Source organism: Elaeis guineensis, chromosome 9 (assembly GCF_000442705.2).
Source record: "Elaeis guineensis isolate ETL-2024a chromosome 9, EG11, whole genome shotgun sequence".
Taxonomy (NCBI): domain Eukaryota; kingdom Viridiplantae; phylum Streptophyta; class Magnoliopsida; order Arecales; family Arecaceae; genus Elaeis; species Elaeis guineensis.
In genome coordinates this window covers 22,016,327-22,033,270 of record NC_026001.2, presented here as the reverse complement: position 1 = coordinate 22,033,270, position 16,944 = coordinate 22,016,327, and the positions used below count along the sequence as shown (strand labels likewise).

At 37.0% G+C, this 16,944-nt stretch overlaps 1 protein-coding gene across 2 annotated transcripts; it reads left to right on the top strand.

Annotated features, from left to right (window-relative positions):
• Positions 1–1,775: 1,775 nt before the first annotated feature.
• Positions 1,776–15,929, top strand: LOC105051301 (uncharacterized). 2 transcript variants are annotated; one of them, XR_833204.2, is made up of 3 exons: positions 1,776–2,021; positions 2,390–4,473; positions 15,267–15,929. XR_833204.2 is itself a non-coding variant. In XM_010931657.2 (2 exons), the coding sequence occupies exon 2, from the start codon at positions 2,445–2,447 to the stop codon at positions 4,335–4,337; it is 1,893 nt and encodes a 630-aa protein (XP_010929959.1). In that variant the 5' UTR covers positions 1,776–2,021; positions 2,390–2,444; the 3' UTR covers positions 4,338–4,707. The 2 variants fall into 2 exon arrangements, 1 of the variants encoding a protein (XP_010929959.1); XM_010931657.2 differs by lacking the exon at positions 15,267–15,929 and having other exon boundaries at positions 2,390–4,707.
• The last annotated feature ends 1,015 nt before the right edge of the window (positions 15,930–16,944 follow it).

Genomic DNA, 16,944 nt, shown 5'->3' with positions numbered 1-16,944 from the left:
AAGATAGAGTTTGAGAATGATATCATTTAATATCTCTAATTAGATATGTTAAGTAAAATGTTATATTAATTTGATCATACAAATTTTTTTCTCAAAATTATACAATCTTATGTTAAATTTCCAATTTAAAAAAAAATATCCAACCAATACATAAACAAAATTTGCCTAAAAAATATATATTTTATTTTATTTTTTTTATCATGGGTTGTCACATTAAATGCCAATGGAGCCTATCATAAATTATAAAAAGTATTTTATTTGGTTTAAAATTTTGAATGGATATTAACTATTGGACATTAGAATTTCAAATACTTTGGAATAATTTATAGAATAATTTTTGACTGAATAAAATTTAGCTAGAAAAAGTTATGACCAAAGAGTTGCACTAAACTTGGAAATGTTATTCGTGAAACTTTAAGCATTATGCATGCAATCAAAATATTCCTTTGCACCAAAAACATATGCACAATTCTTATTTCATTTTTTATACAAATTGATATTGTATTCTTAAAAGGTTCTTTTGATTAGAGTATTTGAGATCCCGTGTGTTATATTATCTAATGGACAAATTCCTTAACTTTTATATATTGGAAAAGCTCTCTTTCACTAGTGATATCTTATCTTTCCTTCTTAAGCCTATATTCTCTCCAATTTGAGGTTGATCTAGAGAAATTTGACAGATCTAGTTTTTTAGTTAAGATAACTCTTATATGGCACAATGATCGTAAGACCTCATATAGTATATAGGATGATAAGCCATATTATATCCTGTGGGTCCTTGTTCATAGCCTCATCTTGCAGGCTATTATGATCGAGAAACTATAAGAGATATAGTAAAAGAGTTAGAGATGTAGAATATATTTTTTTTTAATTTTTGAAATATCCTTTTGAGCTCATTGATATCTAGATTGATGGTTCAAAGTGTTTATTAACATTTGCTTGTGCATGCAAAATTGGTTGATAGTGGATTATGATTTGATATTGTAAGTAGAAGAGCATGAAGTCCCTATCTATCTTGAGAGGTTTGATCTATCCAATAGCATCATAGGTGACTCCGTAGCAAAGGTTACATTTAAACTTTTACTTCTATTTTATTTATTTTCATGCCTATTTATTTATCCGTTGATAATTTTATTCTACATAAATCTTACACATCCCCAAAGATTTGGTTTATTTGTGACATAAGCGATGTAGAGTGTGGGCAACATTATGTGCAGACACTTTTCAATCCAAACATGCATGTGGAATTCATGCTTCTTAGTCAGCTCCTCATTTAGTATCTTGCCAGTACAAAAGCAATTGTTTTTAACTAAATTTGTTTAAACAGGATGCTTTAGACTAAGGCCAAATTTGTTTTTGCATTAGTTGGATAGGACCATATTGGGCAATTTTAAGTAACACAATTCTAACAAAGTTACTTAAGAAAGATTGGAGGCGGGTTCTTCTTTCCGAGCAACAATAGCATGAAAGCTTAAAAATCCCTCAAGGAATAAACATGTCATTCATGTGAACCTACATCCCATGCTAACGGTATGTACACTCACAAGTTGTAAGTGAGATCTCTTTGTTCTTTCACCGGAATTTGGAGAATTAAGAGTATTTTTGCCCATGAGCTTTTTCTAATAATAATACATAAATAAAAAAGTAATGACTGATAAGGTGCAACCGCTGAACCGGCTTCAAAGTTTGCTCTGGTTGGATATTGGATTTGAGGCGGTCCAACAAAACCGGTTGATTCATAACCCTAGTGGCTGTATAAGACTGGGGGAGCCTGGAGCCATCGAACATTCCGTCCTCTGCTCTCTGTTCCCCTTGCACGCGAAAAAGGGGAAAAAGAAGGCGAGACAGCGGCAACCGCAAAACCCCCAATCGGTGCTCGGCCGCCGCCGCCAGACGGATCCGGCCATCTCTCGAGAAAAGAAAAACAAGAAGACGAAAAAAAGGTGGAGAAGAAGAAGAAGAAAGAGATAGACGAGAGAGAGAGAGAGAGAGAGGCAATTTTCCATCAAGAAATTCAACAGGTATATGGTTCTTCCTGCAACGCCCCCACCTGTCATTGTTCTAAATTTAGAAATCTCAAATCTATCCACTACCTTTTTTGCCCTATTTTCCTTCAATTTTATTGCGTCGATTTTGTTGTTTTATTAGTCTGAATCTTATTATTTCTGCTTATATTACAAGATTTCTTTCCTTTAATGTTAGTGGTATTATTTTTAAACTTCTTTAGTTTTTTTTTTTTTTTTTGTCTTTTTGGCCAATTATTTTTTTGGTTCTGCTATACCTGTGAGTTGTTGTTGGCTAGATGGATTTATTATATCTGAAATAGTGGGTATACTGTTAATTCCATTGAACTCTCGATTAAAAGGAAAAAAATATTGGGTTTTATTAGGTAGGGTTTTGGAGATCTCGTTTCGCAGTTGATTTTTCTGGACGTTTTGGTGTTTATGGATCCTGTGATGGAGGAGCAGTTGGATTATGGGGATGAGGAGTGTGGGGGAAGCCAGAAATTGCAGTACCAGGGGAGTGGAGGAGCGATCCCGGCCCTCGCAGAGGAGGAGATGATGGGTGAGGATGATGAGTTTGATGATCTCTATAATGATGTCAACATCGGTGAGGATTTCCTGCAGACCGTGCAGCAAAGGCGTGAGCCACCTGTTCCTTTCAGCAACGGTGGATTCCTTAACCAGAAGATGGATGGCCCTGGTTCAGCCACCCCCCAGCCGGGAGGCCAAGCCAGTGCCAGCATCCCAGGACTTGGGGAGCAAGGGAAGGAGCCAAAGCCCGGTTTTGGGTCCCTGGAAACGGAGCAGAAGTCTGGTGGGTTTCTTGCTAGAAAGGGACTGGAAGAAGGGAGTGGTGATTTTCCTGAAGGGTTTTCTCACGAAGGAATTAAGGCTCCAGAGACGGTCCAAGAGAGTAATGTAGGGAATGCTGGGTTTCATGGAAATTCTCTGGCACCTTCACCACCAAAAACCAGTATGGATCCCAAGTATGCTAGTGGGCCTTTGTTGCTGCCATCTGATTCGGTAAGAAGTGGTGTCAGGAACCCCCAGCCGGTGCCTGTCATTCAGGCAGTAGCAAATTCTGTGAACCATGCGGTGATGAATGATAACTCAAGGTCAGGAATGGGCTTGGTGAATGCTGATGGCCCAACCATACTTGTTGTGGGGGACCTGCACTGGTGGACAACTGATGCTCAGCTTGAGAGCATGATGTCACAGTATGGGAGGGTGAAGGAGATCAAGTTCTTTGAAGAGAGAGCTAGTGGGAAGTCGAAGGGTTACTGTCAGGTTGAGTTCTACGATGCTACAGCTGCAGCTGCCTGTAAGGAAGGAATGTATGGTCACATGTTTAATGGGCGGCCTTGTGCAGTAGAATATGCTTCTCCTCAGGTTTTGAAGCAGATGGGTGCAGCTTATACGAACAGACAGGCTCAAGCACAACCTCAGCAACATGGAAGGAGGCAGATGATTGGTGGGATGGGTAGAGGCGGTGGATGGGGTGGTCGAGGTGGGCAGGGACCACCCAACAGGGGTCAAGGAGGTGCTGGGCCCATGAGGGGAAGGGGAGGTATGGGTGCAAAAGGAATTGGGGGGCCTGGAGGGGGAGTTGGGACTGGGGTCACTGGTGGCCCATATGGTCCTGCAGGAGGGATGATGCACCCGCAGGGAATGATGGGTGCAGCATTTGACCCAACATACATGGGTGGAGGAGGCCCTTTTGGAGGCTTTTCTGGTCCTGCTTTTCCTGGGATGATGCCTCCATTCCAAGCAGTGAGCAGTGTTGGCCTTCCTGGAGTGGCACCTCATGTTAACCCTGCTTTCTTTGGCCGTGGGATGTCTGGAAATGCAATGGGAATGATGGGTAGCAATGGGATGGAAGGGCATTCTGTAGGAATGTGGACTGATACGGGCATGGCTGGGTGGACAGGAGAGGATCATGGAAGAAGGACAGGGGAATCAAGTTATGGTGGTGATGATGTCGCTGCTGACTATGGCTACGGGGAGGTGAACAATGAGAAAGTTGGGAGATCAAATGCATCTCGAGAGAAAGAAAGAGGTTCAGAGCGGGACTGGTCAGGGAGCTCTGAGAGGAGGTATCGTGATGAGAGGGAAAAAGAGCGCGACAGGTCTGATAGGGAACGATACAGGGAGGAGAAAGACAGGTATCGGGACCAAAGGCAGAGAGATAGAGATTGGGATAATGAAAGTGACTGGGATGGAGGGCATTCTTCTTCTAGGTCTCGAAACAAGTCACGGATGGTGCCAGAAGAACATTACAGGTCTCACTCTAGGGATCCGGACTATGGAAAGAGACGTCGCTTGTCTTCAGATTGAAGGATGTTTTCAAAGAACTCATGACAGCAACTGGTTTCCTATTCCTGGGGTCAATCCTGCATGCTCACTGCTGCTTGCCACCACTCTTGCTGCTAATAGTTGGTACCGCATGCAAGCTAGCCCTTGAGATGAAAAAGTAAGTTAATGATAGTGGTTAGAAGGAAGACTGCCTACTTTTACCTTGGCTTATATCAGAACATTCTTCGCTGCAACAATTAACATTTGTGTGCTTAAGACAATCAGTAGTATTTCTTAGCCTTTTGAACCTTCCAGAGGTTGGCCATAAATGGCTACATCTTTGGCCAAAGTTCTTTTATCTTGAATAATTACTATATAAAACACAGGACTTGGTGTTTATAATATCCTTTTAGTGATGGCGTTTTGAATGTGTGGTGATACGAATAACTTTCTTTGCTTATTTTCCTTCTTACTCTGGTGAAATGTCACGTTCGCTTTGTACATTCATGCTGTAGGATGAAGTTTTAACCATTTTAAGTTCAGCTTTGTAGTTGTTCATGATGGTTTCTGACAATCAACTGTTTTTATCCTGTTAGTGAATCAGTGAAAGATTTACATCAGACAACACTGATTGTTTATTACCTGAATCCTTGAGTATGTATCTATACTGACACATGCATCTGTACAGACATGTATCTGTATTGACATTGTTCTATAATATGTTTTCATGTGCATGTTTGCATAGATTGTTTGGTTTATTTATTTGTGGTTTTCTGCTATTGCTGATTTAACTTATGTTTATGTTTATTCTACAATTAATTGTTGGAATAAGTGGAAAGTGTTTCATCTTTTTAACTTTTGATATGTTCTTCTCGTTGTCTGTTTAACACAATGATTGAACCTTTTGTTGTCCGATACCCTGTTATGCTGTATGCTTGAAGAAGATTACTGCCATGGTATGACAGCTGTTTCTAGGATAGCCTAGCCTTTGTTATTGTTATTAAAATTTTAAAGGACCACTGAAGGACCAATTTTCTTCATGGTCTTGCATTGGTACTAATACATGCCCAGAGTTTGCATATATGTACATCTGAGAATTTGCTTAGTTGGCATTTTTTCTAGTGGATCAAATCGAAGACTCACAAAGTCCCGATGGGACGTCCCATGGGACATAAGGATAGGGTACCATCCAAGTGTGGAGATAAAATCATCCCGCTATCATGCTAGCGTCAATCGGCATGTCTTGGGACATCCTCTATTCCAAGTGTCGGGATAGTGGTGCATCCCATTCCATAAAAAAATCGGGACAGCCTATCACACTAGATTTAAAATCTTGGATTAAATATTCCAGGAAAACCTGATGCATCTAACATTAGGTATTGTCTATGAGAATATTTGCAGAGTAATTGCTCATGGATTTGTATTTTCTTATTTTATTGTCACATTGGTTATTGTTTGGTTTCTGTAGTTTATCATTGTGTGCTGGAAATTAGTGATATTTTTGGTTTGATACTATTTATCTTGTTTGTGTATTTTTTCCATTTCCTTAAATGATGCTTACAAGATTATATAGATAGTAAAGGATTTCGCTAAGAAACAAGTAAAATGCAGTTTGATCTTTTCTTCTTGACATTTCTTGCTGCAGAATGTCCATTGTCAACTATTAGTAAGGTAAGATGTATGTGTATGTATATTGTCAGCTATGACTAGAAATATGTAAGATTAAATTTCATTTTTATTATTATTATTTTTTTGTTTTTTTGGGTGTGTGTACATGTCTATTGCCAACTGACTAGAAACATGTAAGATTAAATTCTATTTTTAAATTCTGTGTACATATGTATATGTGCAGATATATGTATATGCACACAATAGCTCAAATAAGGTAGGTCTTGACCTTATGATTGGGGGCCAGGTATCGATGATTCAAGCCATTGGATGTGATTTAATATCCGTAGTTGCTTTCTGTTGAAAATTGTATGACTTGAAGGTCCCTACTTTATATATCGTTTGTGCATCTAGTGATCAATAATGGACAATTTAAATAATTAAAACAATGCTTATTTTTGTTCACTGGTTGTATAGGTCCAAGGATTGCCGAATCACATGGTCTTTTGACAGCAAACGATTTAGAGATAGTAGATTATATCCAATAGCTTGAATCGTTGGTTTGACTGTTCTGTGGATGTCCACAGAGCAGTCTTTACCTTTTCCCTTTTAGCAATAAATTGAGATTTATGTTGCATTGGTGACCTTTGGGGCTGTACTTTATTATTTGTGACTATCAATGGAAGGAATAATTTGCAGTTTACTGTTTCTTTATCCTAACATGCATTGTACTATGTGCATAGGGGCGATTTTATTAATTTTTTTTTTTGGACTAGGGAGCAAGAATATTTCAAATTACATGCTGGGTTAATATATGGTTAGGATATACTTAATTTAGATATCCTAAGTTTTAGAAATAATAAAAAAAATGATTTCACATACTTCCTTGATGCATGTGATGCTTGAGGGGTTCCTCTATAAGAATGAGGAGAAAGAATCTTTTCTCCTCCTCCTCCTCCTTCAAGGGTGAAGATTGTTTTTTTAATTACGGGTGGTTAGATTTAGAGTTTATGATGTTGATGTTTCTGTATGGGAGTGTATGGATTTGAATGCTTTCTGATTGATGGAGTTTTTGGATGTTGATGTTATTGAATGGTGAATGGACTTTGATCTTATGAATATTTGTGCTGATCCATTGTGCTTTATGGATGTTCTTATACATATGTGTAAAACTATAAGAACTATATATCTATGACTGTATACAGGGTGTATTGCATCTCTTTTTTTTTTTCTTTTTTTTTTTTAATAAAAGATTGCCATACTCATGTATCTGTTTTGTGTTATATTCCTTTGTCCATGCCTCATAGGTCTTTTGGGTTCTACTAAAAATATCCAACCCCGTGGTTAGAAAATTCACTCCTATCATCCTTGTTGCTAGCATAATGTAGAACTTTTGCCTTTTTCACCCAAGACCCATTCAGGCATTAACTTAATGTGCTGGTCTTTTGTACACCAACAGTGCTATTGTGATGCTGCTGAAGCCAACTTTAAAGAGATCATTTTTCCCATATTGTCAAAATTTTCATAAAGTTATGACTTTATCAAGTGAGTGAATTTAATGCTTGTTGTGCTGTAGGTGGATGATGCTTGCTGCTTATTGTCTCTAAGAACCCACCAGCCTATTGATCAGGTTCCCAGAGATAGTTATACTAATCATTGGTTCTTCTGAGTGTTTCATTAGATTTATTTATTTATTTATTTATTTTTTTTGTTCTTGTCGGCCATGTGTTTGTTGTCCTTCCATATGGCTGGATGCTGGATTTTTTCATTTCTGACAGGAGACATGTGTCAGAATTTGTGACGTGTCTTTGGTGTTCTTGTCTGCTTGCCAATTTGATCTTCAATAGTTTCCTTTGGTTTCGTCCGATAGTTTGACAATGGTCATCCTGTTTTTAGTATATTTTTCTCCAACTTGTTGTCAAAAGTGGTTGGAAGATTACGAGGTAAATTGCCTTTTCAAATTTCTTTTTTCTCACAACATGCATCAGGGTCACATTCTTCAGTTCCTATAGCCTTCATTTTAGATTCTTGATTCCTCCCCTAGTGGAGCATTTTCTGGTCTTTGATGGACATGCTGACCAACAAAATAATTTACCTAATTTAAGCTTCCCTTATCCCCATCTTTTTTTTGGTTTTAGACATCATCTTTCTATTTTAGCAGGAACAACAATTACAAAAATAAGTACTAGGAAGTGTACTTCAACAAGTATTCTTCTTTGTCCATGTAGAGTGTCAATATTATGTAGAAATTTGACTGATTCAAAGTTGAATTAGATGGTCATTGGATGCCGGGAATCTTATTGCAAGAGTTTGGAAGTAACGACATAGACACATGCCAATATGACTAAGAAATGCTTAGAGATTATGGACAAGTTGAAATTGATTTTCATATACATTCCTCTGTAGATAATGTGGTTGTAGATTATCCATTCACTGAATTCCATCATGCACAATATGTGCTACAACGTTTTCATATGCATCTATAAGTTGAGTGTTTTCCTTTTAGGTCTTCTCTTCACTGTTCAAGCGATAATTGGAGTCTTCAGAGTTAGATAGGTTTTATTGGTGACGTTTGATGGGATATATGATATATCTAAAGAGTACTGACAATTAATAGGTCTACTGGAGATGATCGGTCACATGGATTTGGCATTCTGTTTTCTTCTTGAGGAGTCCTAGTGGAGGTGCAAATGTAGGTGCATGAGGATTTAGCCTAGGAAGTGTTTTAGGTGTTTATTAACATACTCCCAATGGTCAGGTATTGCATCGTCATTGAAAGCAATCTGCTAGCATTAAGTGAGAAATTATGTGTGATTGCAAGTTTTGACACAGTGATTAAGGGCCATGCTCTTATTGCAAAGTTTATAATTTAAGGATTTGTGATGAACTAACAAATGATGTTCTATGATTGTTGGCAAATATTTACTGAGTCAGTGATCCAGTTCTGAGTGGATTAGGCATGAAGAGGCTGATTGCCATGTTGAAAAAGAGTTGGATGAAATAGTTACTTGTATGTAAGATATGTAATCAATTAGCAAGCATGTGACCAAGCCTTCTATATTCTGAAGTCTCAACACTAATTTGTTGATTATGTTGCTTGTGAAAGATACATGGGTTTTAAAATTCAATCTTGGTTTCACTTTTGGTTTCGATCCTCTTGAATAACATGTTGGGTTTGGTTATTTCCATGGCTTTAGTGGTTTCGCTCTGAGTTTCGAAGTTTGGCTCAAAAATCCAGAATAAAATCCAAAAAAAATGGAAAATACTTGGAGAATGATAAAAGAAATCAAGGCAAGCTATTTACATCATTTTATTATATTTTGGTCCAGGATAATAATTTAAGTCAGGTATATCAGGCTGAAGCTAAACTATATGAAGCTAAATGCATTAATTATATCACATGTATGTATTGACCTATGGAAGATCAGTATCATAAATTGCCTAGCACCTAATTATGTATAAACTGAAAAATGTGCACGAGTACAAAATTAGTTATGTCCACCAATTTAGTACCACAGTGCTGTGAGGTAGATCACACAAATAATGGTGGTCATTGCCATCATTATCATGATGTAGGTGGGAATATTGATGGGTTTGAGAATAGTAAATGAGAGAGTTCACTTCCGGAACATGGATGTTATCATGTTGTCATTGGGCACATGTACTCTTGCTGCAATTGTGTGGCTGCCGTCATTAAGTCATGAAAGTTCCAAGTATGTACCTTTTGTGAGTGCTATAGCCATATCCTGAACTTCCTGAAGAGGCCAACTTGGAATCTATGTGGCTTTGGTTCAAATGATCACTAGAATCAGATGCATTGTTGTGTCTCACATGACTTGCATATGTATGATCCACTTGTGCCTCTCTTGTGCCTCGGGGTGCAAATGAACTATTTGAGCTCAACTCGGGCCCGAGCTCGACTTAACTCGATGGTTACTGAGCTTGAGTAGCTCGAACAATCTTTTGAGTCGAGCTTAAATAGTAAAATACTTGGCTTGAAGGCTCGTGAGCTTAGTCAAGTATATGTATTTTTAATAATATATATTATTAATTTAAATTTTAAAATATAATATTTATATTATATTTTATTTTAATTATATATAATATTATATTTTGTTTTAACCATATTTTTTAATTATGACCAAGGCTTGAATTCGAGTTCAAGTATGGCTTAGTTGATATTCAAGTCAAGTCGATTTTAAGCATTGCTTATTTATGATGGAGTTGAGTTCGAGCTTAGATATTAAGACTCAATTGATCTCAAGTCAAGTTTCAAGCCTGAGTGTTTTGAATCAAGTCTAGCTCAAGCTTCTAGCTACTTGACTTGGCTTGGGTTGGTTCGATTGCACTGCTACTTGTGCCTCAAGTTGTAGGATTGATGTTCTCAATATTTATGTCTTGTCTCCTGATATGTTGACAGTCATGAAATCCAAGATCAAATTAGAGCACCATCGCCCTTCACTTGAGCCTTACTGCCTGCAATTGTTGCACTGCCAATGTCACTTTCACTATAAGTAGGTTAAATGGCCATGTTCTCATGTGTGCTCTTGTTGAACTAATCTCTGCTCTTACATTGGGTTACACTATTTCTAGCGTTGTTTATTTCTTCAGATCGCTGTCAGGGAGCAGAGTTAAAAGAGAAATGTGTTCAACAACTAGTTCTTAGGGTGGGAGAGGGATGAATAATGCCCATTGCATCTTCCTTCAGCTAACTTTCAAACAAGAAACAAGGGGGTGACACTGAGGTGACATCAACTGCCCTTTGTTGTCTCTCAAGATTCTGTAAAATGAGAAGATGCCTTCTATTTGGTCCCAGACATCAGTAGAAGTTCACATTGAATAGTTTCAATAACTGCTGCCGGTTTTGGCTGAGACTGCTAATACTAAAAAAACATAATCAACACTAGCTAAAACTGGTCAAAAAAAAAAAAATCACTTAGTTTCAGTTAATACTTAATACTGATTAATTCAGCTGAAATTTCAATATTTGATCTTAGAAAACATTATCATCATATTTGTATTTTTACTATGGGTTAGAAAATGTGCTATTATGATCTGGTTAGACATTATATTGGCTATATGTATTCAGAAAAAGGACATTATATTGGCTAATAGAGCCAGAGTGATATGCATGGGCAAATCCTCTTGATTTATGTATGAGAAAGGTGTGGTGCATATCATGCCTAAAGATGAGAGATGGAAGGAGTCAGGGCCGGGGGGAGCTTTGAGACCAATCAAACCATAGCCTCTTCTTTTTGGTTATCCTTTGTCTGTTCTTTTGTTGTAGCACTGTTGTTTCAAGGAAAACAAGAACTATAACTAAAGCCATGTTCCCTCAGGGCTGGTTCCATGAATTGTTAGTCATCGCTAGTTCCTTCTAAGGGCTTTTTCTGGTTTAATTGGAGGATTTTTGGAATCTTTCTCACATATTGTACTAAAGTTAGCTCAGGACTGTCATCTTTCATTGAACTTCGGTACCAAATTTTAAGGGCCATGAGCTAGTATTGTCTTTGCCTGGCAATGGCATAATGCATGTCATGCTGTGCCGTGCTAGTTCCTGGCAGAGATTAGCAAAAATTGGCAGCATACACTGGCATGTGGCCTTGCCAGTTGCCACATGTTGCTCTGGCATAGTATATATCATATTGTACGGACAGGCACACCTATCTATGCTTTCACACAGTCCAGCACCTCTCCTCAGAAGCTTCTTGAAAGAGGGAATGCATCCAAAGTAATTGAGGTTTATGATTGCATCTTTTCAATTGGAAGGATGCAACTTTACAGCATTTAAGAATTTTTGTTTTTTCCAATTCAAGTTCTTGAAGTTTGCATGAAATGGTTGAACTGTTAGATGTATGTCCTAAAAATCAATTATTGGTTGATACATTTTTGTTCTATGACACATTTGTACGTAAACTATTGATTTAATCACTAAAGGGCAAGTTTTTTTTTCTCATTCAAGTGTTATGTGTCTTTGAATCATCTTTGAAATTGATATTACAATACATATTCTCAAATATTGAGAATTAAAGACATGTATGATTGGTTCCTAAATTATTCTTGGTTATAAAATAGTCATAAGGACGGTGATTTATCCAAATAGACCGACGCACAGTTCGCTTCTTTTGGGGTAGATGAATTTTTAATCTATGGTGTAGAAATACTAAGCAGAAAGTACGGATAGTTGTTAGAGAACAACTAATATTGAGTGTGACCATACGAGAGATTACATGGAGTTTTATTCGATTGTCAGTGATTATCTCGATGCTGTAGTTGTGTGACTGATCTTTTGACCTGCGGTGTCATAGTTGCTCACAGTAAGACTGTTGTAGTTTAACTACATATAAACATTAATTGGATTATGAGTTTTTTGTAATGGATGTTGACTTCAATTGATTGAGCTATGTGAGCAATGTGTGCAACTAGATGGAATCTATCGATTTTGATAAAGAGGAGTAGTTCTATGGATTTGAGAAGTTAAGTCCACAAATCTATGGTCATAGTAGTGTGATTAATGAAAATGAATTTTCATTTGGAATCACTATTGGATTTGAGCGGATCACATCTATCATATGACTGATGATGAGATTTGACGATTATCCATGACCTGCCATCTAGTCGGGACTCACGATAGAGGGACTGCATTATACATTAACTACACCTAGAGATTTTATTTCGGTTCTGCTGGATTTTCACTACATATTGCTAGATGTCACTCGTGGATTGTGAGAGCTCAATAGGATCATTTTGGATCAATAGTTTTGTCGAGTTAGAGTGAAACTGTTCCGATCCACTGAAAGAGATTTCAGTGATATCTATGATAGAGATCATGGTATTTCTCACTACCAGATAGAATTGAATCTATAGGATCACACATAAAGGGAAAATACCTAAATTGATTATAATTGGACTTATGAAGCACTAATTTATATGGATTTAGAGAAATCCTATTGGGTTTATGTTAACTTTACTAGCATCTGGGTGAACTCAATTTCTCTTGTGGTTGGTTTACTTATATGATAAGTTTTTATCAATTTCTACATTTAATTTGAACCTAATTGAATTTGATTCAATGAGATTCAATTGTTGGATAATTAATTTATGATTTGGATTAAATCAAGAAAGAGTTTCTTTGTTAAGAACCCTTGAAGTGAATTTATGAAATCATGTGGGTTGATTTGTGCATTCAACTGGGTCCCATATGATGGGACGCCTAGAGTAGGGTGTGGCTTTGGGTGTGTAATGGGTGGCGCTCCATTTGTTTGGTCCAACTATATTATGGTTAAAAATTCTAATATGATTAGAATGAGAGATCTTAATTTGATTAGGACATCTTTAAGTTGTCTATATAAAGGACCCTAGCTCTTTAGTTGTGAAAAAACCTCTCCCTCCTTGCTACCATCTTCACTGGGCCCACGCCTCCCTTTCTCTTTCTCTCTCTAGCCCATGCCTCTTCTCTCTCTTGACGTCCTCCCTTGGAGCTAAAAAGAGGGTGGGCGGCACATAGGGAGTGGTGTCAATTAGTTGGCGCCATTTGTTTGGTTCTTGTTTTCTTTGCTCTCAAGTTTGTTGAGAGTTAGTTACAACCAATTTTTGGTAGTTGTTCTTATTGATTAGTTGAATGATCAAGAAAGAGTTCTTGGTTTCTTCAAGAATCAAGAAAGAAAGATCAAAGGGTTCAAAATTAAAATTCTCTCCAGGTTTGGTTCAAGCGTATTTAGGCTTTGGTTCAGACAAGCAGGATCCAACAGAAAATAATTGAGATTGGCCTTGTGGATACCCATAGAAGCAAGATGCTTGTGCTACTGATTCAGAACCCATCTAGGCTCAGATCCAGGGATTGAATCGGATACAATCTCAGTTACAGGTTTGAAGCAAAAGAAAAGCGATTCAGATATGTGAATTGATTACAGACTTTCGTTTGTTATTCCTAAAATCAGTTTATGTTAATTTCAGCATATGAACTAGATCCATAGATGTTTTCATATGATGAATGCATGCTTAGATTAAAAGTATTTTAATCTGATTTTTCTGTTGCATTTTGGATTTAGAAAAGTTTTGAAATCCACGTGCACTTGCGCCTATAGAAAATCCAATATGAGCAACTATTTTCATCTCCTTGAGAGTCCCAAAAAATTCCTCATTGAGAATGGGCAAAAATGATCATAACCACTATGTTGTTTAAAAATATAACAATATGGGTTTTGTTTTCACAAAAGGTATAACCCATGCCAAAAGTGGCCAATTATTTGAGGCTTCAAGTAGTTCTGATTTTACGTGCACCATGAATATTCAATATTCTGTATCTTTTCAATTGATGATTTGAAGTAATTTGTTTTCATGGTTGTGCATAATATATGTTCCTATCTTATTAGAATTGACATTTAACTCACTGCTTTTATTTATTGAATATCAGGATCCATTTCCTAATTGAAGTAATTAACCATCTAATTGGTTTGAGATAAGATCTTGTTTTGGAACTTAGGTGATGAAATCCTATGAATCTTTTAGTTTTTTTAAAATTGGAAAGACTTAGAAACCAGATGTATTGGTGAAATTGGTAGGTTATGCTTTCCTACCTCAGGTCCCAATTACTGCAAGGAATCAAAGCTGGGAACCTCATGTTCCCTAAGACTAGGAAGCATGATCCCTTAATATTCCCACTTCCGAGTTTCTGGTGTGGGATTCCAATAGCACCTTAAGCATAAACTTCGCTGCTTCTGAGACATGCACATTGATGCTCGGTAGGTATTTGTCTAAATGACCAGCATGCATCCATGTTGTTCAGAACTGCAGTTACTCGTGTGGTGGTGTATTAGTGTTTATTAGTGGTGGTTAGCTTAGGACACATGTTGTATAGTTTGATCAGTTTCACGATTGAGTTATTTGTTCCATTGGAAGGTAATAGATAACAATACTGTACCTGGGCCAAATTAATTCCATATCCCCTTTTCAGTCCTTGGAGAGAGCCATTTAAATTATGAGTTGTTAGGTTTTACTTGCATTAACTGTTGTGTGGAATTTTCCTTTGGACCTTTCAAAATTATATTAGTTGCCTAAAGATGTAGAATTTATAGGTTGGAAAGCCTTCCACACCCCCCTTGTTTATAGTGGATTTACGAGATCAATTATCTGGTGCATGTAGAATAATCCACGAATTGCATAGACGGCCAGAAAGCATTCATATCAAATGTTATTATCTAGATGTTGTTGATTGCTTCTTAGCGTAGGTTTTGACAACATTTTTCAATGTAATGGCAGAGATGTTTCATGATCAAATCATATAATAGGCTTTTTATTTTTTCCTTCTTTCAAGGTCAATTCTGGTTCAAGTTTTGACATTGTTTTTCCTTTTATCATCAGTTCAAGGAAGACACCACTGGTCAAATTTGATATTTGACTGCTAATGGAGGTTATTAAATCAGACCTAGATGAAATTAAATACATGTTGGTGCATTCAATAGCTACATAAGGTGGATGGTTTCTAATTTTGTTGTTGCTATTTGGAGCACGAGATGAGGAGACAACATTCATTCCTATAGGCATTGCTTGTGTCACTATGATATGTGGCTTCTAGTTGTATTCAAATCCACATGACATCTCAGCCATGACTGCATTTGTATTCTTGGAAGATAAGTTTCTTTACGTGGTCGAATTGTAAATTTTGTAAAATTCTGTAACCATCAGGGGATGGAAAAAATCCAGGTTTCAAGAAGTTGTATCATTGTGGGATTCTGGGTATTTAATTCTGTCTGTAGTTTTTATATGCAAATCCCAAATGCATTGTACATCAGCTAGAGTCACCTGGATGCCACTATGGAAGCATGTGGCTGACATTCGGCTTGTTTGGTGGTTTTTCCACAACTCTTCTATTTCCATGTTGATTAGGGTCCACTTCTAAAAGTATTTTTGTATATTTGATCCTCAGCCAAGCATCATTTGTCAAGCAAGATCTTTGTCATAGTGCAGTGTGACAGGGAGAATACCCTATGATTTGTAATTGCAGAAAAGCTTTTATTTTTTTTATGCTCCCCCTTCCAAGTGATTTGCACTTGCACGTGTGTTAAAATTTCTTCTTCTTGGTTTTTAACAATTGAAACACTTGATTTTGTTGAACCTTGCCATTGATTTATTTTTTGAAATGGACATGCATCATCATTTCTGTACTTTGTTTGGCTTCCAATATCAAAGACTTCCAAATCTGAAATTCTAAAAGATTTTGGCTGCAAGGAAATGCAATATACAGCTGTTTCATGGTCTGGTTCCTTTTGGCTATCTATGTATTCAATACCTTTTTATTATGAAAGCTTGTCAAGATGATGTTTCTTTTTATGTCCTATATGTTGTATTATGCTCTGTATCAATCTGGAAGATCCTTTGGATGGTATTAGCATAAATAGTGTTGTAAAAAGTATTGCGGTCATGTTAGTTCTTGGCGCTTTTTTTTCTTGTATGTTGGGGGTGGGGGAGTAAGAGTCGGTATTTGAAATTTTGAATGTATTGATAGCAATTTGCAAGCTCTTGTCAAGCTTCATCGGTGTAGTTTCCGAATCAAGTTAATTAATGATTGGAGGTTGAAGTGCATTTGTTCATCCAAATGTAAGCTGGTTTGGAGGAAGTTTTCTGACCAGCTGATTTGTCTCTGATTAATGAAGCTGAAGTCTTTAGCAGTCTGAATGATCTATATACTGTTCATGTTTGATTTGAAGACCTAAATGTACTTGTGTGCATTATTACAGCTGTATCATTTTATGGGTTTTTGGGGTATTGTTGTCCCTTTCCAATGTTTCTGTTTTTGTTTTTGGAGGGAGCTCGAAGTGTTTGTGATCTAATAATCCTTAGAATTTGTTTCGTGATTCCTCACTTTTTTTTTTTTTTTGTGGGTGGTTGGGTTTTGGGGGGGGGGGTTTAGTGCCCGTTGATATACTCATGTTGTTGCTGTTGGATTTGGTCCCTCATTTGAGATCATGTAATATTAGCTGTGTTATCACTCTATGTGTTGGATCCATATGTGCTGTATCATTTGTAAGCCCTGTGATGT

Bases quoted from the DNA above. Each gene is read 5' to 3' on its own strand.
- LOC105051301 (XM_010931657.2), top strand. From the start codon at position 2,445: ATGGATCCTGTGATGGAGGAGCAGTTGGATTATGGGGATGAGGAGTGT.